Genomic DNA, 23,042 nt, shown 5'->3' on the forward strand with positions numbered 1-23,042 from the left:
AGACGCATCTTCCGCACGTGGCCAGGGCTCGGCATGATAAGATGTATACTTACTGATAGCAAGTTACGATTATTTGACCCCGTGTTAATCAGATAAAGAACTTGACAGGCCTCCATTTGTTCATTCTAAATTGGAAGAAACATTTTAGTATGCCTATTTACATTCTATGCGAGTGGTACAAATCAAATGTTAAAATCATCATAACATTTCGACAACAAGCAAACCGATGGAACGATTCCTGTTCCACTTTGTATGCGTGATATGGAACATCTGCATTGCCGTGTAATGCGGGAATATTTTTGGCACGGAACTTACTCAAAAATCAGGTCGAATTAAAACTGCCAACATTTTTTTACCAACAAATACACACGGGCTGATAATGATATCGGAATAAATTACGATGATTACTGTAATTTATGTCAATAAATTATCAATTAAACAATATCTAGTTTGCAATATTGAGTACAACAATGGCTCGTGACACAAACGGAGTTAATTTACAATGTAAATCATAACATTGACTGCTAATTGAATAATATTGATAGTTTGAGATGAGAGAGAGAGTCAATAACAAAACGGACGTTGGTCGAATGTAGAAGAAGCGTCGGGACGAAAATAGCATCATAAACAAACCTAGTGCCGAGTCAGACACGTTCCGATTCCAACTCGCACTATAAATTAATAGGAGATCAGAATTAATGGCTCTAAGTTTTTTTCCCTTCGCTTACGCTTCTCATGGAGTAGGTAATAAGTGCAACTAGTGCAAGTAACAAAAAAATCAAACTTACTTTAAATTGTTAACAGATACGTCGCAAACTGTTAATGCGGCAGTCATGAGGACGGCCAAGAGAAGCGTGAAATCTATGTTAAAAAAAAATTGAACTAATCTTCTGTACTTTAATTTATTTGTACTTGGTTGGACGGATGCACCGATGTAACGGTGCACCGTTATACACAACATCACATTAATGCAGACATCCGGCTTGTGACCGGCGAAGGACCAATGACGATTCCACAAATTTTAACATTAACCATCTTTGCTAATTTAGGAAACCTAGTCATACAACCGATTGAGTGAATGAATCACGGAACAAATACAAATTTTCTTTATTCAGTAAAGTAGGCGTAGGACCATAGAGGACCCCAGACTGTAGTGCTTGCCGTTTTTAAACCTATAAGGATGACATATTGTTAACATTTTACTACCTGAAATCAACTAGCCGAGAATAATATTTATAATTACATCGAAATATAATCGATATAAGAAAACGCGTCTTAGCAATGTGACAATGCATTATGAGTTTAAACACGAAAATGTAAGACCAGACTATCAATAGAGAAGTTATTCGCCTAAGTACTTTTTATATAAATGAGAATGTCTACATTTGAGGTGCAAATTAATTCAAAGAGAACAAAGAAAAGCGCGAAGCAGCGGAAAATTACTATAAACAGAGATTAATATCTTGATGAAAGCAGAGATTTGACTGCGATTAACCTCAAAATTATACCAGAATTTGCACTTGCAGCAATTTAATTGATAAAAACCCTTGCTTAGAGAGCGTAAAATCTAAAATTTGACTTTTTAATTATATATCGTTAGCGTCTTAGATTTTCTACAAATGAAGAAAATGATCATATGAGTGAGAGGATAATATTAAAGATTTACAATAATTAAATCACCACTGGATGCCATTTTTCTCTTAACGTTTCCTTGCAACCGCAAACACCTCCGAATTATCAAAACTTACCTGAAACAAAAAATAAATATGTTACAACTTGGCCCAAGAAAAACTTTTAAGATAGTTAAAATAATGACTTTTTTCTACGAGTATTCCTACGTAGGTAGTATTCTATGTACATAGATGTGTATGTGTGGTACTAATCATAGTTTTGTTTTTCGTAATTTAGAGTTAAGGCTCACTTTCGATGAGACAGATTGATGAAATGATATATATATATATATATATATACTATAATTAATTGCAAATGTAAAGAGTCATAGACAAATGACGTCTGGCGTAATCCGGGTGCGAGCTGCTTCCACAATAGGCTGACTTACAGATAAATGAGTGTACAGATATATATGTACTTATTCTCATACAGAATGTGATTTCTTTATTCACCGCTGCTAAAAAATTTAGGGAATCTTATAGCTATCGCCTTTTGAGCCACAATGATTGTATTTTTGCTTTTTTCTTTGAACATTGCAACAACAAGCTCACAATTTACGAATTGTGAGTGTGAAAGAAAAAAACTAAAAAAAATTATGCTAATATTTATGGTAGAGTCAGTTCGACACTCTTTTTATTTTGTTGCGTGAGTCATTCTCTGTTAAGGACTTCGATGAATCATTGTTTTCAGTATAAAGCTTAGCCATTATGCAGCCTCTGCTGCCCGTATAGTAATAAATAGGTAATAACAAAGAAAGGATTCGAAATAATTTAACACGACAATACTGTACTGTTGCCGTGTGGTTCCCGGCACCAATACAAAAAAGAATAGGACCACTCCCTGTTTTTCCCATGGATGTGGTAAAAGGCGACTAAAGGGATTACAAACTTGGGATTCTTATTTAGGGGATGGGCTAGCAACCTGTCACGCTGAACGTGGCTATTCAGCCTTTTTAAGACTGTTGACTCTGTCTCAAGGCATATAGACGTTAAAATTCGGAATTAGGGTCCCTATCTATATAAAAACAAAGCAAAGACAGCATCATATCAACGTCTCATTAACATAAAAGTTTCATCCAATAGAAATTCGTTATGATAACACGGTTGTCTATCGATCATTAAGGTCTGTTGAAATCACAGCATGTAGTGAGATTGCTGCTGTTTCTCAAACCAATCACAGAAACACAAACACCAACAAGAAAAACTATGGGAATCCAGTAATGATCATCTTCCGAGAGTAACTATGTTTTTGTACCGCTCTCTCTTCCACCTCTAAGAAAGGAGCACTTACGTTTCTAGGTAAGGTCAGTCGACTTATAAGGCATCCAGAGATCACATTTTAACTCGAGAGATCAAGATTATAAATGTAGGTACACATAGAACTCTTAGGCAGTTAAGTACCTTTTGGTGTTTCTGAAGTAAAATAATTGTTCGTAACTATAAAATTCAAAATAAATTTTAAGACTAACTAAGTAACCTTAAAGGAGTGAAATACATATATACAATTGTCATATGTTCCTTAAACATTTTTGATATTTTATTAAGTTTTAGAAAGGAAATGCATCGTGAGCTTGATGAAGGCTGAATCATGGAAGGTTCATAATTTACTATTGTAGTCAAAGACAAGCACACATATGTTACATATGTCATGAACTGAAAAGATGAAGGAGTTCATTGTATGTCCGTTCCAAGAAGACGGATGGGCTAATTTAGCACAGTTTGGAGACAAAGACTGGAGGGCTTATTGTCCGTGACTTGTCATGCTCCATGGATTAGCTAATTTACGCATACGGTCACGGAAAATAATGCAAATAAAATACATGTATTCACACTTCAAACCAAGAAAATATATTTGAAGAATTAATTAGATTAACGGATCTCAAAGTTGACGTGTAATATGAAAATATATAAAGCATATGCCTTGGTGTTCAATTCAGAGAACCAGCAGGTGTAAGTGCAACATCTGATTTGGGTAAGCACTTAATTTCCCAACATGTTAACCAATAGGAGTGCTTGTGTGTATCAACACCTAAATAATAGACGCTATGAATAATAATCGTTTGTTGGGTGTTATTGTAACACGTTAAAAGTGGTCAGAATAAATAAAACTATTTGTTTGAATCCCTGAAGAGTCAGTGCGAGGGCGATGGCCGACGGATGTGGGTCAAACCTGTAAACTACAGCTTGCGTGAATGATACGTGTTTGTCTACAAAGCAATTCTATTCTTGCATGAGTTTATGATCCCTGTACAGAGAAAGCCACAAACGAAAGTTTATAAAGTTGAGTGGGGTGTATGTGGAAATTCATTTAGATACGGCTATCTTGGTTGTACCCGTAGAAATCGCAATTTTATTTATTCCTATTTGTATGTTTTACCTATCGTTAGTGTCGTTATTATATTAACGCATTTTAATGATACACAATTCATTTACCTATATATATATAATATATATCAATGTCAGTTGTGACGACATTATTTTGTATATTTAAATTAACATTTAACCATTTCACCCTAGTGAATGAACAGGTTAAACATTTTAGAAAGGGATATTAATTCAAAATTATCATTGTCTACATACCTGTTTGTTTCTACATAATTTGTATGATTTCAGCATGTCATAAAATTATAGTAAACCTTGGGATCCACTTTGTATACTGAACTGAATAGCTGCCAAAATGTATCACTTGCAACGGAATTCCGTCCCAGTTACGACACAACACAACTCTTTCCCAACGCTGTTGTGATGCTCACGAACAATTTTACATGCAATCGGCATATAATATATCATTCTTCGCTGTTTTTTTTTTGGTGGTTAGTACGTAGTAATTGTTTAAATAATATGCCACTTGATATCTCTACACGTTAAACTTAGACGAAGTTTATAAATATACAATTATAATAATAATTTTCAATGAAATATACTGTTATTACTTTGTTGGTTGGCTCTTTATATTAGGTACTTTTCTGAAAATGAATTTCAAAATGAATTTCACAAAGTCTTTTTCTAAAAAATAAAAAAATACATAATTAACATATGCATTGATTTGTTTAACCAATCCAGGTATTGACAAAATCACTTGTAACGCCATTTTGAGATTTTTTTCTGAGATTTTTTATCGGCTCATTAATTTCATATTATCTTACCTATTGACCTCTTGTCCCTGGTAATGTGAATCCTGAAACTGGATGCTACAAAAATACAACCAAAATCATGTCTATAAATCTAAATGCGTAATTTTCAGACATTTTACGTATAAATATGATAATAGTATACAACGTTCATTGTCGGTAGTAGGTATATTAGTGAGGAAATATTTCATTGTTATGCGCAAACGCAGTAATTAGTAAATTTACGTAAAGTCATGGAAACGGTGCCGTGGGAGGCATATTGTCTGATGCCAATCGCCGCTCGCGTCAACTGCGCCTTCAACTTCTGTGTGATATTACGTACCTTTAGATGATAAGTACATAAATGTGCAGACCATTGTGTTGTGGCCATGCAGACAAATTATTTGTTCACAAGCCAAGTGTGATGTACTTAATGCTCCTTAAATAAAAACTATTGTTTGGAGTTACGACGCGGCGCCAAGGAATAAATTTATGTTTGAGAATTTGGCATGTTTTATGTGCAAAGTTACTTAACTTTTTTTCCGCTGCTGCCAGGACTCTCAGAAATCTCATTTTGGTTTTCAACATCGAAATATATGAGTAATTGACTCTTTTTTTTCTTTTGCATAAGTATCCTACGAAAAATATGACAATTAAACGACCACTAAACCTAAGCTGTTACGCTTTGAAGAGTAGACGTAAAGTACCTACCATGTCTTATCATTTATTTTGGCTATGTATTTATATTTGCCAAGACTAAACACAATACTCCTCCCATTGTTTTTCGGGTCACGCCACGGGGCGGATGATCACCGTTTGAGGGGGGACTGCTTTGTTCGACATTCATGAATACCACGGATAATGAATCATAACCAGATCATAGTAATTAATATAATTTTAAAAGAAATAAGAAAATATTAAATATCTACCCAAAAACTTATAAATTTGTTATGGTTGTGTTGAATATTTAGTAAAAATGTAGGTATACCAAAAAGACGTGCTCTCACAAAACTTTTATCGCTTCACCACGGAAATTGAAAGCCACACGATATCTACAATCGTGTGATTTAATTACTGTTCTCAATTTCCTCCATCCTCACCTCTGGAGAGCCATGCATTAAGTTACTCAGGTTCTTACACGAAGCGTCTGTCGTCTCCTTAAGCTTTGCAGTAACCTTAAGTTTGAATTTGAACCTACCTACTAAAAGTCCATATGGGATAATGGTAAACGTGAGATTGAATTCCCGTGTTATGCAGTGACATCTAGCGGCGAGTAGCTAAAATACTTACATGCACGTAAAGCATCGAGAGATGGCGGTAGCGTTGCTGCACTGCCTCCTTGCATCGCCGCCAGGGCGGCATACGATTCACGATCACATGAACTCACTTCACTGTATTTTCTTTTCCTATGGATAATGGCTTTCCACATATTGAATTTGGGCTTCTTGTATCTTTGTAAACTCATTCACATAGCTTTTATTCACTTTATTAAGCAAATCACCATCTTCGTAAAATAATACACTTCGTAAAGTTTCTATTAGAAATGTATTAGATAGCAGTTCAAGGGTCAATCAAATAGATGCCGACAATTGGCAGATAAATCAGTGGTCGGTGTTGCAATAAGATGTAACAACACATAACGATGCTCAATATAGGGGCTCTGCCCTCGTGTTACTTATCTGTAAGTAGAGAGACGGTAGAAATATAGTAAAGAAACTGCATTCACAATAATTGACAATGACATGCGGTTTTGGTAACTAAAACCTGAGATAAGATAAAAGTTCAGTTGAAAGTCAGTAAAAAGTGAAGGAAAAAAGACATATTTTTACTTTTAGAAAAGAAGAATTCCATTTAATTACTCATTTTCATCACTTCTGTACTTTTTGCATTAAAATTTCTTAACGCACACTACAATGTTAATAAGCGTTTCCTTAGCCAAGAACTTGATTTATTTTAACTGCTTCCATATATGATTACCAGGAAAGCACGTCACGTATTTTATAGCGCGCAGCAAATTGGACCACATAACAGTCCGTGACACTTGCAGAAATAAATCACAGGTGCGCTTTCAAATAACGCTGTATATGCTTAAACAAAAACTTTATACTGCCGACGTATGTAGCTCTAGGCGTGACATATCACGAATTCTTAGTCTTAGTTAGGATTCTGAGACCTCCTTATAAGCAATTCAGAAAGTGAAGATGTAGGATTACAAGAATTATGTTTATATTGATACGTCAGATGATAACTTATTTGCATGTTGCATACGTAAAAAATTACGATAATGAGACATAAAAGCTCTAAAACGTGATGAATGTTAATGATAACCAGGTGGTCAAGATTACCCCTGAATCGAAGAGCTTTCATGAAAATATTGATGAACGTGAATGAGGTAAAAGAAGTGCACATGGAAAATGCGTACTAAGGATGTAGTTTCTGCCTAACCCTTGAGGAAAAGGTGTAGATCTCAATTCGTATACTCATTTGTTTCTTTTACTAAAAGCATCCTTGACTCATTGACGTTCAGCGGTTTCCCAGATTGCATGGTAACAATTAACAAAGAAGGTCGCACGTAAAACACCGACTGTCCGAGCCAGACCAAACCCTGGAACGGAGCCAACACGAAATCCTAATTAAAATCCAATGCGATAAAAATTTTCTCAGCATTATTTTTGAACGCGTGGTTTCTAACTCCTTATATTCTCACAATACCCAATGACGGTAATAATAATATTTGCACAATAGAAATTTCGTCTTCTAACACTGAATAACATAAACAATAGAATCTTTTCTAAGTGTGAATATTTCAAAGTAGATGTAAAAATAACTAAGAGATGTCATATTTAATGTTAAGATTAAATGTAACCACCATTGGCAGTCACAATGCTCAACAAATTTATAAACTTTAACCATTTTTTTTATTATACTTTCTGTATTAACAGTATTATGAAAACGAAAATATTCTCAAGTTTGAAAGGGTGTGATATAATTCATTAACATGAAAATTTATAAAAATCATATTCGGAGAATGTCACACTCAATATACGGTAATAAATAACAGGTAATAAATAACATACTTACAGTAGATGGAGGAGAAAAACCTAGTTGAGTTCGAGTGAGCATACAAAGATTAAAGCAAAAAGTTGGCAGCTGGCATACTGAAACTGATTGTTCAAATTCTATTGCCTCATTAACGATCACCGATGATCGGTATTTATTGTTGTAACATTCCGTCAGTAAGAACGAACGTTGCATCACGAAAGTGCAATGTTGACGTCGCTCTTAAATTTCCATTGTTCTAGGGATCCCAAGTTTTTCACCCATATTTACCTCATAGACTTCATACAATCATCTTATTGTTGGCATACAGAAATCAGAAATAACAATAAAAATATACAAAGCAAATTATTAACGATGACTCAACGGTAAAGGCACCATTTCTGAGTGACTTACGGTAACTCTTGGCTTGCCGTTCCCAAATGTAACAATGAACGAAAATCACCACTTAACGTATTTTCTATTATTACACTGCATATCTCACGAAACAAAAGAATTAATCATAATTTCACTCCGTAATTTTTTCAGATCTCTTCTAGATATTTGCTTTTTAAATTTGTAAAGAAATATACAGATGAACATATATTAATATGTACATATATACAACATGCAAACAATTTATTATCAATAAAAAAAACTACCTCGGCAGGTAGTTATTCAATTGTCGATTATTGAATAAACTAGGAAAACCTTAACGGGACTTTTTCTCCGGAAGCCAAAGGGGACTAGAACGATAACCAAGTTGGTACGATAAATAAATTCTATCTCTCCCTAACTATAATAGCAAACTAGCAGACTTTTACTGTCACTGGTGGCTAATGATGTTTTTACTGACGACTGACTTGTTCCATGCTATAAGACTATAAGTAACCGTGGATTAAAAAAGCAGTAAGAAAAAAATACAATTATCATCTCTATTTAACCTTGGTTGTCTGAGATGCTTCAAACATCTAGGTCCCGCTTATTATGGCAAACGAAGCCAAATTTAATATTTTCATTAAAAATAAAAATAATATCTTATTTTCATACGTTGCCACATGAAATATCATTCTAAGATAATATCAAGTATTCAATTTAATATCAAATATTAAAAATAAAAGTACGGTTGGATAAAATACAAAAAAATCGTTGTCATATATTCAAAGATTAGGTCTCATAGTTAATTAACAAAATCTGCAAAAGTAGCGACTAGTTTTCTTCAAAACGTTAATATTTTACATACAATTTAATGTTACCTATAATTAGATACTAAGACGTAACACCGTAGGTTCTGACGTGAATATGCAAGCACATTAGTCATCCTCACGCCTTCGCAAGCTACCTACCTACCAAACACTCTACCCAGCCTACACGCTCCAGCGACTAGCACCGACTAAGTACCTACCTACACCTGCGATTTACGATTCATCCAACATCTGGAAATAGATGAATTTCCGTGAAATGGCGCAAATCGATCGAAGACTAAACAGGCATGTGCTATAAACTAAAAAAAAGCAACTCGTTGTTTGATAGCAGTATTTAATCGCGATATTGAACAGATTTACCCATGGAACGGAACCAAAAACAACACAAGCATCAAATACACTACACCCCGAGAAAAGTACCATTAACCAATAATTAAGCTTGAACGGAAAAAGGAATTAATGTGGATAATGCAATGAAGTATGTAAGTGGAAATGTAGTCTCTATATATTCTCCTAAGATAAGCGTGATTTTATAATTTGTTAAATATTTATTAAATATGTAAATGTCTGTACTAACCAGTCGTTATTTATACCAAATGATCCACCAGAAATTATTTAGGTGATGGAAAGCAAAAATTTAACGAATAACCACACTTTTATAGATCGTTTTGTAAACTTTCATGCTAAACTAACACTTAAAGAAATCATAGGTGACATTAGTATGTTTAACATATTAAATTATCAATCGTCATAGAGTTTACAGCTTTACAGCGAGCATAAAATATGCAGTATGTAGCTGCCTTTACGGTAGCCTTGCATTAGTCATAAAAGTTAATACGATAGCAATAATAACGATCATATGGCAGTGTGCCAACACTATTCATTGCTAATAATATTGACAGATGCGTTACTGCTTCATAAAAAGTCATAACTAGTTAGTTTATAATGTTATGCAATGATTTGTGTTTATGTAGTTACAAATGTGAACTGATCTCAAATAGAATTTATAGACATCCACTTTATGAAAAAATGATTACTTTTTGTTCAAATGTGTAGAGTTTTAGAGTTAACATTCAGTACCGAATTCTGATATAAACAGCTACAAAAAATACAGCAAAAAAAAATTGACTTTGTGTACTTATTTACTAATTGTAATTCTAGAAACAGGAAATCACTAACGGGAAACTACAATTCAACAATACTAGGGTGGACTACCCTACAAACCAAACAAATGATAGTTCTTTGTCTAAATACGAACAAGAATACGCAACTGTATGAGATCATGATGAGCACTCCTCAAAATTATAACGTCATCAATTTTATTTTAAAATCATACCAAACAAACAACTATTGTTAGCAATTTAAAGACTGGTTTATATGAAACAAGAAAAATCAAACATAAAAAATAAAAGATCGGTCGCTATTAAATACCCCAAGAAAATAAACTTATACGTTCTAAACTATCCCGAATTGGTTTGTGAGAAGTTGGTATTTAGAAACGGGAATAACAGTTATTTGATTATTACACTCTTGATAGTGGGACACATTTCTCTACTACTCATTGTACATTTGTGTGCTAAGCTGTTTATTCGTGATCGGACTCGCAATGCCTAACAACGATCATTGTAGCCGTTTATAAATGTCCATTGAGCCCATATAATCCGTTGAGTTAATCAAATAATAATATCCTGTGGTGCCTCTCATACCGGCGAGATCAGTTTGCGAAACACGTGCTCTTGACATGACACGTAGTGTTGCCCAAATTCAGTCTTGGTCTTGCAGTCTTGGTCTTGTTCTTGCGTTTTTGCAAGACCAAGACCAAGAACAAGACCAAGTGTATTGGCGCAAGACCAAGACCAAGACTGACCGTGCAAGACTTGAGCAAGAACAAGACATAGCCTGCAAGACTCTTGCGTCTTGCAGCTAGGACTTAGCGCTATTTCACTGAGTAGTTAGGTGTAACAGTTCGGTGTATAGGTAGGTACGCTTAGGAATTCTATGAGACGCAAAAAACTGTATCAAAGAATATAAAAACTGGACCTATGCGCATTACGACTAATACCATAAACATAGCGAATAAAAAAATATCTATTAAAATCAAACTGAGTGCATGCATAGTTATGTTTTAACCATCGGCACTTTGATAATACGGCATCAAAGGTTTTGTACTTACTTCTCAAAGAAATTTGCCGCTTTTCGGAAGTACATGGTTATGATACGCGCCGGCGGCTTCTTTTGAAATCTAAAACAATCGTTGCCGCCACGCCGAAATCATAACATTTGACACTATTTACATGGCGAGGCGGCGCGGTAAAAAGCAAGGAAACGTACTATAAAGAAAGGAATTATTTTAATTCCAGTCATTTCCAATTGAGCTGTGCTTCGAGTCTAACTTAATAATTGTTTTTACTAATTCTCGTTGTTTTCTAAAAACGTATCACGTGTACAATTAAATATGAGTGACGAAGATTCAAATTATTCTAGTCCGAGTAACGAGAGTTTGAGTCACAGATCTAAAGTATCATAACCTAATGATAAAGCTGTTGATTTGTGGTGTATTTAATTTTTTATTCAAATAAAGGATATATCGTAAAACTCTTTTATTAAATTTCTTATAAGTTGAGGGTTCAATCTCTTTCTAGACAGATAAGTATTGTTCTTTAAAATACAGTCAAGTTATTGTAATTAATTTGTTTTTTTTTTACATGTTTTAGCAAATGTAAGCTTATAAATCATAAATGTTTATTAAGAAACAGTTACTTCCATGGAAAACGACATATATCGTAGGTCAGTTGATTTTTCGAATTTCTTATCAAATCTTCAGTTATTTATTAATCTGCTTGATCTTTACTATGGCTATGTTAATTCAAGCTCACAATGTTCCAATTCTAATACGTTTTTCTAAGATTTAAAGTAACCTTTAATAAATAGTAATAGACTAATAGGTAATTGCAAGACTTGCAAGACTCTTGCTGCAAGACCAAGACCAAGACCAAGACTGGGAGCGCAAGAACAAGACCAAGACCAAGACCAGGTGTATTGGCGCAAGACCAAGACCAAGACTGGCTAAGTCTCGTCTTGTTCTTGCATTTGGGTAACACTAATGACACGTGAGGTTAGAAATCGTCCAACAAAAACATGGAACATATTAAAGTTGTTAAAATACGAAACATACTGTTGGAAAGACATCGTTATTTAAAATTTCCTACGGAAATAGAATTGAAGTAATATTTAGACGAAATTTGTCTAAGAGTAATAATAATATATGCCCATATTATTATCACTATAAGACAAATTTCTAACATGGGATGTAAAATAGCTTACAAATAACAAAAAAAGCAAATCCTATGGATCTGATTAAAACAACTTTAAGAGATAAAAGACGAGTAACATTCTTTAATTCTTAAAAACCTGAAACAATGTAGAATTTCAATGTGGGGGACAGCAATCAGCGACAGTTTTGATAATAGGTCACAGAGTTGGAATGTTTTATCAGTCATAATAAAATCATACATAAACATCGTCACGCTGCACTCACAATCTCAATATAGGTATTAAAAAACAGTTATGTAATGGGATGAGTCAAACATAATTTAACAGTGTCAACTATGAAATGATATGACTTTTTCATAACACATAACCATGGTGCCTAAACTGAATAAAAATTTCTTGAATAATATTTTTAGTTAACCAAATACATACATACATAAAGACACGTCTATATCCCTTGCGGCGTAGACAGAGCCAATAGTCTAGAAAAAAGTGACAGGTTGCTAGCCCATTGCCTACAAAAGGAATCCCAAGTTATAGTATAAGTCCGTCCCTTAGTCGTCTTTTATGACATCCATGGGAAAGATATGGAGAGGCTCTATTCTAAATGCCGAAAACCACACGGCACCTATAACTTCTAGAATTTTTTGTGTGATAAATAAGTTTGTTTTTGCGTTAAAACTTAACTCACTTTTAAACATGGCATACCAAAACCTGGCAGACGTTATAGGAAACTTATTAAAATAGACCAAATAATAAATGAAGAAAAAATATACTAGTTTGAATTCAATCCAGATTGATGGTAAATCTTGCTTATCATCGCAACTGTGGCAATTATTATTAACATTGAAACAACCTTGACATCTTTATCTCACTACTGTTTAACACTAATGCTTTAATTTAGCTGTATGCAAAGCCGACAGTCGTTATCTTTCTAAACGTAATTGAATAAGCGAGGGGTTAATTGTTTGTTATTGATTAAGAACTATACACAAATATTAATTATTTTATACGAGTATTAACCAGTTGTTTTCCGCAGGTTCACTTCAGCGTGAACATCCATTTTTCAGGATACTAATTTACTTTTCTTCCTTCATTTATTTATTTACCAATTCATGTACACAGTAAACATAAGAAATGATAAACAAAAGTATATAGGTCTCTTCTCCATATTCTTGTCATTTATCACAATCGGCTGAGCACTTAATACGCGTAATCGAATCAAACATACAAATGCATTAGTAATATTACTGTCAATTCTATACACATTACAATGTAATGAAATTACAATGACATGGAAGTGTCGTAATGACATATCCTGAAGCCAAGGAAATAGGTATTGATTACGTATATGAAGTATATTATTATGTAACCGGAACGACATTGATACATAGCCAATCTCAAAGTACCTAAAATACTACATAGCATTACACCAAATAATTATGAATATGCAAATAATTTGGTGTAATGCTATTGTAATTCAGGATTTAACGTAAACATAAAGTCAAGTATTTATCAATTACGGGGAAAACAGAGTCCACAGTCTCATAAAGACTGAAAGGCCACGTTCAGCTGTGTGGCTTAAAGTTAGAATTCAGATCCAAAAAGGTTGCAAGCCTATCGCCTAAAAGAGGAATCCCAAGTTTATAAGCCTACCCCTTAGTTGCCTTTTAGGACTTACATGGGAAAGAAATTAAGTTATCTTATTCTTAAGTGCCGGACACGACACCGCACACAAAAATAAATGTTATTATTGATATTTTAATCCATTTAATATATATAAATACAATGGTAGTAGTTCACCTCTTACAGTATTTGGCAAGGAATTCTTATGAGTAGTAGTAAGATATGAAAATCATGAAGCTGAAGGCCTCAGCCTCCCTTGGCACAGAGAGAATTACATGCATGTGTCGCTTATCTATGCGTAGCCAATGCACTTAAAGGGATTCAGCGACCATCCCCTGCGATTTTCCGAGGGGCCTAGGTCATGCAGGGGTTGGTAAAGCCTAATGTATTACCCTGGGGTGTTGCAATCCGGAGGGCTGAAACTGCAAACCTTCATTAAGCCACCCTTCCAATAAAGATACGCAATTATTTAGGAACCACGTAATTAAATGACTCCCGGTGTCTACCGAAATGGTGTGGTTCATAGGGATGCTGTTCCTTTTTTAATATGTTTTTTTTTAATAAGGATTGATTTAATTACATTTGTGATTCAATGATACCTACAGTTTAACACTACTTTAATAAAAAAAATACGAAGCATAATTTTATTTAGATTATTTCTTTCAAAGCAAACACATATTTTTTTGAGACCTTGGCTTTTATTATCAGGTTCTTATAATCATCTAGAACGCGACTAGAAAGTCTGATATTTGGGTAACATAACACATACAAATAAAATTTTTCGAAACTGTACTTTCTACTTCAGTCAGTAAATTACAATATTTCCAGTAATCCTTTAGAAAATACTTACCTAGACGACTGAAAATTTATTTGAATTGCAAATTTTTGAGTCAATGTACGTTGACGTTACGAGTATGTTACGTCGCGTCAACTAAAACCAAAAACCATATTTCAAACATTGTTTCAAATGCGGTTTATTTTAAATGAAAATGCTGCGTTGATTATTCTTAAAAAATTTACTGAATGGAATTGATTGAATTTAATGAATGGTACTTTTTATTACTTATTATATTTAACCAAGGGCAGACAATATATTCAACTTATTTACACAAAGAAGGAAATCCTTAGATATTTGAAATAATAATGTGCTATGAAGTTAAACGTGTGTTGATATTCTTAGGTGTGGTAAACTAAAAAATCGGACCGATTTTAAATCTATATTAAAAAAAAACATTAAAAAAATTAAATGTAAAACATAAACTAAGAGATAATAGGCTTACAAACTTGGGATTCTTTTTTTAGGCGATGGGCTATCATTCAGCCAAATAGCTGAACTTGGCCTTTCAGTCTTGCCAAAAATATTGGCTCTGTCTAGCCCACAAGGCATATAGACGTGACTATATGTATGTATGTATGTAAATATAAAAATAAATTACGGTAGCTGCTGGTAAATTAATGTGACATCCTCGCCAACATGTTATTAAGCAAAATTTATGTAATCCAATGGAAAATTGAAGTAATTTCCATAAACGTGTTCATAATATGCCGATGGCAACTTTCGCTGATATATAAGTTTCACTGACACTTAGGTGGTTTGACAAGTTGGAGCTTGTGATAAGAATTTTAAATGAAGAGAGAAAGGTGTTATGTAAGTTATGAAATCCTAAGATGAGATAACTAAAAAAATAAACACGGACACTTTACATGAAACATTTGTATTCATTTATTTTCATCAAGCCTTTAAATACGGTATTGTATGTTTCCTGTTCACTACGATTAATTAATGAGTAACAACTACTGTTTATATCAACCCACATACATTTCAAACTTTAAGCTAAATTAAACAACCACCCACCAAAATGGCGTATAAATATGCTACACAATTTAAAATAATATTGCATTTTTACTCGTAGTCTTAAAAGGAGAACTTTTTTCGATAAAACTTAATCGTCTATAACGAATACAGTGTTGTATTTTTATTTAAAGCCTCTTGTCATTAACCATTTTTTTAATCTCCCCGTAATCCTATCTTTAAATCTTCGACTAAATTCACTCTTGATTATTAAAACTTACAAAATATATTCCTTATCATAAAAGTGTATTGCAAATTCATTGTTATTGTTTTTGTCACGAACGACGTTACCGCTAACTACTGTAATTTTATCTGCTGGCCACAAACCTCGTCTAGGTCATTTAGAAGGCTGGTCTCAAAGAATAAGGTCGACGGACGGTTTCAATTTTTTTAATACTCATAAAATTTTTTCGGTTTATAATTTTTTGTGAAACGTGGAAAGGCGTTCCTTATGATTTTTCTCCACCTCACATATTTGCGAATATCTACATGACAGAAATGCACAAGGATTATTTTGAAAACTAACATCAAAACAGGTGCATAATTAGTGATCACCTACTTAATTGACCAGAAGACTTTCTAGTCTGGGAAATCCATGATGTGCATTGTTAATCCATTCATCCAGTTAGACTTTCTTTCATACGTTTAAATAGATATAGAGCAAAGATTATCGCGAGGTGTCTCCGCGCGCGACTGTTGCGGAAAATAGATTATTTAATATTAAAAGGAATATACTTAATGTTGTTTTATTTATTTTATACCTATCGAACAAAGAGCTCGTGATAACAAGCGTACATAAAATTTATTAACCCATTCTTTTAAATAATGTCAAATCAACTTAACTGTAATCGGATGCAAAGTCCTTAAGATTACACAATTATAGGAAACCCATGATGTCGATATTCGCAAATATTACCGCTTGAAATAGCCCAATGGCACGACATTTTTATGCAATACCGTGTAAGAAAGATCTCTTGTATAACGTGGGCATGAAATTGCTAATCGTTGAGTTACATTTTCAGACATTAACTGATCGCATAACGGAACAAAGAATGTTGTGGTATCGATTAAATATCGGTTAAAGCCCAATCAACATTTCTGATCTAATACACAAAGTAATAAATATATTTTTAGTAGTACATATAAATCATTATAAATATCCGTTGCACTTTGGGGAGGACCTCGTTCCGCCTACGACCAGAATTCAGGTGCGAGAAGGTTAAACACTTTATTTAATGATAGTTTAACATCCGTCTACATCGCCAGGCGGTAAGATTATTTATCACAAAAAATCACCATAACGTATCATAACTCCCAGTCACAAAAACTCTTTACACTTGGATAAACACAAACGCTTTGATACAATGTCTAAAACGAGTGGTCATGTGATGTGTGTGTTTGTTTTTGAGCAAGTGCTCTGTAACTGTAACAACACATAACATCCAAGAGTCGTCAAGGTAAACAACCTGATACTGCGCTAAAATTATTTTAATGAGTTATTATTAACACGCATTTATTATTGTTCCAATGCCTAATTATAAATTACTAGCTACTGCGCATACGCAGCTTTACCCGCGTAAAACTAAACTTCTCGTTTCTCCGTTCCCCTGGGAAAATCAAAAAATTAAGTAACCTTTGTTTTCGTGTTTTGGGAAAACAAAGGTTGCCTATATTTGACCTCAGATAACTAATTAAATATAAGTATACACATTCATTCAAAACTTCATCAAAATTTGTCTAGCGACTTTTTAGCGTCTGGGACTATAGACTTTTGGATTTATAAATTACTATTGATAGTCATTTTGGATATTAGGTAGGTATGAATATGAATAAATTGATGAGATAATCGTCAGAAAACTGAAGACTTTTTTGAAGACACGTCTGTAACATACATTTGAAAGCCACTCCGAGGGGGTCTGCTAGTCATTCTGAAATATCATCAGTATAATTACTTACTTATTCTTAAAATACAAAGGACAGGAATATTTCTTAATTACTCGATAATAGTTCTTACTTGATTTATTATAATAAATGCTTAACAACGTGTGACTAAACAAACTAGGTATTGACAATACGAGTGTTGTCGCAAAGTGTTCTTTATGTCCGTGTCAAATGAGCAACAATATCTAATCGACAGTAAACTATGAGAGTTTCTCTCTTTAGTTCACTTTAACGATGCAATTTTCACTCACTTTCATAAAAATAATAAACCTGAGAATGATCGCCGTGGATCATACTGTCTAGTAATGGCTTACAAAGTGCAGTCATCATATTTACATTAAACATTGATAACAAATATGTATAAATAAGATGTATAATTTTTTTCTCGTACTGATACGAATAAAATCTGTAACATCGTAATAAAGCGCTTGATGTACTGTTTTAATTTAATATTATATGTTGAATGTTGTGTAAAAATAAGAAACTGTTTAACATATGGTTAATAATTATATTAAGCACACAATAATCTGGTGTGAATTTATCAGATGGTGAACTCCTACGCATGTGTTTGTGATAAGATGAATGGTCTTTTTGTTGAAGGCTAGATATCTCATTACGATTCAAACGTTCGAGGGGCTGGGAAATCCGTATCAATATTTTATAAGGCCTGTACTTAGTTGGGGAATCGCAACTTTGGTTTTAAGATGAGACGTTTGTGTAAACTTTGAGTTCCCTCCCTTTTCTCAAAGTACGCTCACTTTGTTTGTTTCCTACTAATGTTTGGAATATGATTTTGAAAGAAGAGAACCACGGAACTAGTCTAAAGGATGATAGCAAAAAGCTTCTACGAAGTCAACTACACGAAGTTTCACATGAATTCGATGATCGTCACAACGAAAACGTACTATGTAAGACGTAAAAGAATGTCCCTACACCAGTAAAAGAAACAAATGTGTACTACATAAGTGGCAGACACATATCTTTCAAAGTACTTGTACGTTAGATGTCTCAGTCACTGTAAGTTTACAGCTTAAACTACTGGACAGACTTAAGTGAATTATTTTACAAAGATTGTAAATAATAATGCAGGCAGGTCAAAGGACGATTTTTGGAAATAAGCAATATGAATGAATTAAATTATCAGTAGTAAATTTATTCAAATCACATAATTACATAGTCTACTTAAGTACCTCTTTTACATAACGATCTTAATGAGATTGCTAGTAACATCATTAACGAATCTGTTATTATTTAATCATTTTATAATTACGTCACACATATCTATAATAGGTACCTGATTGCCCTATTATTCAAAGATTCGATTCAGTAGTTTTGGCCATGTGTTTTTATAGATATTTAGGTGACCGTTACTCTTCACTTTTATAATTACCTTTATTTTACACATTACTAAGAACAGCAGTGTATTTATCTACACAATAAAGCCCCCTTCAATCATATATATTCATTATAATATATAAATGTATATTTAAAATCTTTCCTCTTGCGTATCTCTATTTAATAGGTACGAATACAATCCACCAATTTTCCTATGACTCAACTAAATACTTCACACCACTAAACAATATCGCCCTCAATAGTTTAAATCCGTAGCAGTTCTAAGGATAAGTAGCCCATCCTGATTGAATATTTATCGATGACGTCTCCAATAAATATATATGGCTTTTACATTGGAAATGGCATTTATGTTAATTGATTATGATTAAACTTTATGGATCACCAGACATTCAGCTTATGACATCTTAAATAAATAAAAGTGGGCCGGGAAATCTTGGAAAAAAGGTGACTTTATACTGAACTTGCTCTTGCTTCAATATGCATATGAAAAGTTATGTATGGCTATTTGAAAGGAAACTAGGTACATAAATCAGTTTTTTAGGGCAATGTCTGTTAACTATCAATATAATGTCAGTGTACTTAAACTGTGTGCAGTTTATTTATAACCACCAATATCGTTGTAATCGCAACAATTGTCGGAATAGGTATGTAAAAATAACATTTATTTATAAATTTACAAATAGTGGAAAGTAGTAAAAAGTAAACAGAAGCTGCATTTCTCAGAATGCGGTAATAGAAACCTTACGACCGCTGATTGAAACCAACACTTAAATCACTTCACTAACACTTGACTGTTATATTGAGCACTTCATTAACTTTTTGCCAAAAGTAACGAGTATTCAAAGCCGAAAATTAAAAAGAAAACGTTCGGATTTTGAAATGGTCTAATGGAAACGTCTACGATAACTGCGATCGATGTGTCGCGTTCATGAAGCGAGACTACACACTGCTGGCGCGGCGTGGACTACGGCGGCCCGCGCGTCTGCCAGCTACTGCCATTGAATCAGAAGTAGGGGCGTCACATCCATTACAAACATTAATTATTATCTGCCAATTAATATTTAAGTGACATTATCATCAAGCGGGAAGAGCACTAGAGATCAACAATGGACTTTACAAACACAATGACGAAAGGAATGTAAGTAGTGATCATAGTAAACAGTTTTTATATACCTGAGTGTAGTGATTGCGTTCTTGAATTTTAACCATATCTAGTGTTTATTATTGTTTTGAAAACCTATTGTAGACTTGTAATGAGCAGTAGCCTATTTAACTTAAACACTACCTTCCTTTCTATCAGGCAGATTAAACACAAATTCACAATAAGAAGAAATATTAATGAAAAGACAACCCTAATTATTTCTCAGAGACAATAGTAATATGAACACAGCGCGTGCTGGCCGATAAAGAACAGTGGAAATGCATCCGTATCGAATATTGATACCGCCGTGAATCAGAAAGCACGACGCCACACAGGGTTATTAATATACTGGTACTATCATCAATAGCAACAAAAAAAATAAGGGAGAAATCACACGAATTGAAATCTATATAGATTTCATTTGTTTTCCACGTGCCAATTTATATTATGATGTAATAACAATGACATCTGTTCTGGAACTCCTGCCGAACCTTATGAGAAATAGATACCATACCATAAAAATTGTGAACACAGAAATAATAGATATTAACATGCATATAATCACGTCTTTATCCCTTACGGGGTAGAGCCATCAGTCTTTGAAAGACTGTAATAGGTTTTAAATTAAAACAAATCGAAGCATTGAGAAAATACCATTGCTCAAAAAACATGCATTCATATCGCTACTCTAAATATATTGGCGCAACTTTTAATATTTACAATTCAAATTGACCATGAAACCAGACAAAGCCCTTTCGGTATGTTTGTTTATGCTGATTTCATTCCTGAATTCATTTTTACTACAGCCTTTAAACGAATATGTAGTAAAATATTTTGCAATAAGTACCTAAATTTTGTCTACGTTTAGTAACTTATTTACAAATGTACGGTTGAATAAGGGTTACTATGGCTTATACTACTCTTTAAAAGAAAACCGTCGTGTAGACGGGATGATTGTTTATTTGCAACTGATTCACATAATGACAACTCCTATCAATTGGACAATGCATTTGAACATCGAACAACAAATAAGAAACTCAGAAAGGGCAATTTTGATTAAATAAGGCACAAATATATAAAAAGAAAAGATCTTCCGGGAGTAACATAGATTACTTTTATTTTCCACTAGCTTTTCTCAGGGCTTCGATCCCAAGTTCTGGTAAAAAACTACCTATATCAATTCAAACTATGATCAAAGTTGGTCTCGCGGTTTAGCCATAAAAAAGTAACAATTACAAGTAAACAATAAAAAGTAACATTTAAAGTAACAGAGAGATTCACAGTCTTTCGTATTAAATATATTAGTATTAATTAGGCGGGGAGGCTCAAATAATTCCGTTATGTACGTCATCATAAGCACATTAGATGCACGAGCTTGTATTCAAGATACATTAATTTAAGATTAACACTAATTTAATACAGTATGCTACAACGCAACTGTAAACTGAATTGTAGCGGTACATCGCCCGCTAAGTTTTCTCCAATTCTCATATCGGTAGATTAAAATCAATCTTGTAGTGAAGTAAACCAAGTAATTATGCATAGACAAAAACGTGAATATCGGTGATAGACTGCAAGTTTTTGCACCAACTGTATGTTTGCACAAACTTGTTTGCAATACGTTACATAAAACGTATACCTAAGATATGATTAAATTTAAACACTTTCTTTGTTTATGTTAATGAGTTTAATTTCGTTATTAAAATATTCTTGACAGCAGTCAGCAACAAAAGATCGATGCCAGAAAAAAAATACTCTAAACAATTATAATCCACACTAATAATTAAGAGAAAAGATTTGTATTTTGGAATGTTTCTTACGAATAAACTAAAAAACTAATGGATTAGTTTTCACAAAATTTGGCACAAATAAGTACCTTTGAAAGTAACGTGGCTACTTCTTTTTATCTGGGATTTCCCACGGGAGCGATACCTCGCGCAAAAGCTAGTTTTCGTTACTAGACAAGACAAATGTTATTAAGACTGAATATCTTTTATATCACAAAAACAAACAAATTCGGTTTCTTTATGTTAATTTTTTTATAGATTTCATTCACTACCCATATGAATATAAATTAATAGAAGTTAATCATTGATCAAACGTTTTAAACTATTCTAAAACTGTATGAATTTAATTTTTAAAAAAATATATGAGTTCATAAATAATTGTCAAAATACGTCATAGTTTGCTAAAACACTATTAGCAATAGCAAACGAAGCTATTATAAATAGACGTATGCAACAGTTGCACCTAGCTCCGGGAACCGCACGTGCTCCGGCGGAAACACCATGTCTCAAATGTCAAACTCGGCCAGCTACATTTAAGTGCACGAGCACATTTTCCTAAATAATAAATTTCTTTATCGATTTAACAACATATGTGCCGTATTATTCTTTGCACTTGACGCCTTGACGCTCGTCAAAAAACCCATCTTGTACCTACAATAATCTTAGTCTTTTTCCGAAGAAAGTTGGGTCACGGAGATTTGACTAATCCACTGTCATAGGCAGACCCCGAGCTCCATTCCTGAGGAGGCTTCATCACCACAAATGCAAAGAGGATGATAACAAATATAAATAATTGTTTTCAGCTTCTACGATGCTGTGATGGAAAAGACAAGCAAGATGTGTCTAACGTGTATTTTGTTTACTATAGTAGCGAGTATGACAAAAAATCTTCCAAGGGCGGTTACTCACACACTATATTGGTCATTGGTATAAGTTGTCCTTTACTACCCCAGCCTTCGATTATATTACTCTGTGCCACCTATTGAGTCAGAACTGAACTAATTTAAGGATAGTGCTACACATTCACATTCCAAGATAGTACAGCTTT

The 23,042-nt window shown here is 33.5% G+C and overlaps 1 protein-coding gene across 5 annotated transcripts in view; it reads right to left on the reverse strand.

Moving 5' to 3' along the window:
- The window catches only part of LOC106129381 (ras GTPase-activating protein raskol), a 108,217-nt gene that overhangs the window by 55,327 nt on the left and 29,848 nt on the right, over positions 1 to 23,042 (reverse strand). The window contains exons 1-2 of one of the 5 annotated variants that reach the window (XM_060953817.1): positions 19,807 to 20,006; positions 6,071 to 6,263 (exon numbers count right to left, since the gene is read on the reverse strand). The exons of 2 other annotated variants lie outside the window; for them this stretch is intronic. In XM_060953817.1, coding sequence (XP_060809800.1) covers positions 6,071 to 6,245 — 175 coding nt within the window. In that variant the 5' untranslated portion in view covers positions 6,246 to 6,263; positions 19,807 to 20,006. Of the gene's footprint in view, positions 1 to 6,070; positions 6,315 to 19,806; positions 20,007 to 23,042 lie in introns of those variants that run through there. 2 more of the 5 variants (XM_060953811.1, XM_060953814.1) reach the window with 2 other exon arrangements.

This window comes from Amyelois transitella, chromosome 4 (assembly GCF_032362555.1).
Source record: "Amyelois transitella isolate CPQ chromosome 4, ilAmyTran1.1, whole genome shotgun sequence".
In the NCBI taxonomy this organism is placed as follows: domain Eukaryota; kingdom Metazoa; phylum Arthropoda; class Insecta; order Lepidoptera; family Pyralidae; genus Amyelois; species Amyelois transitella.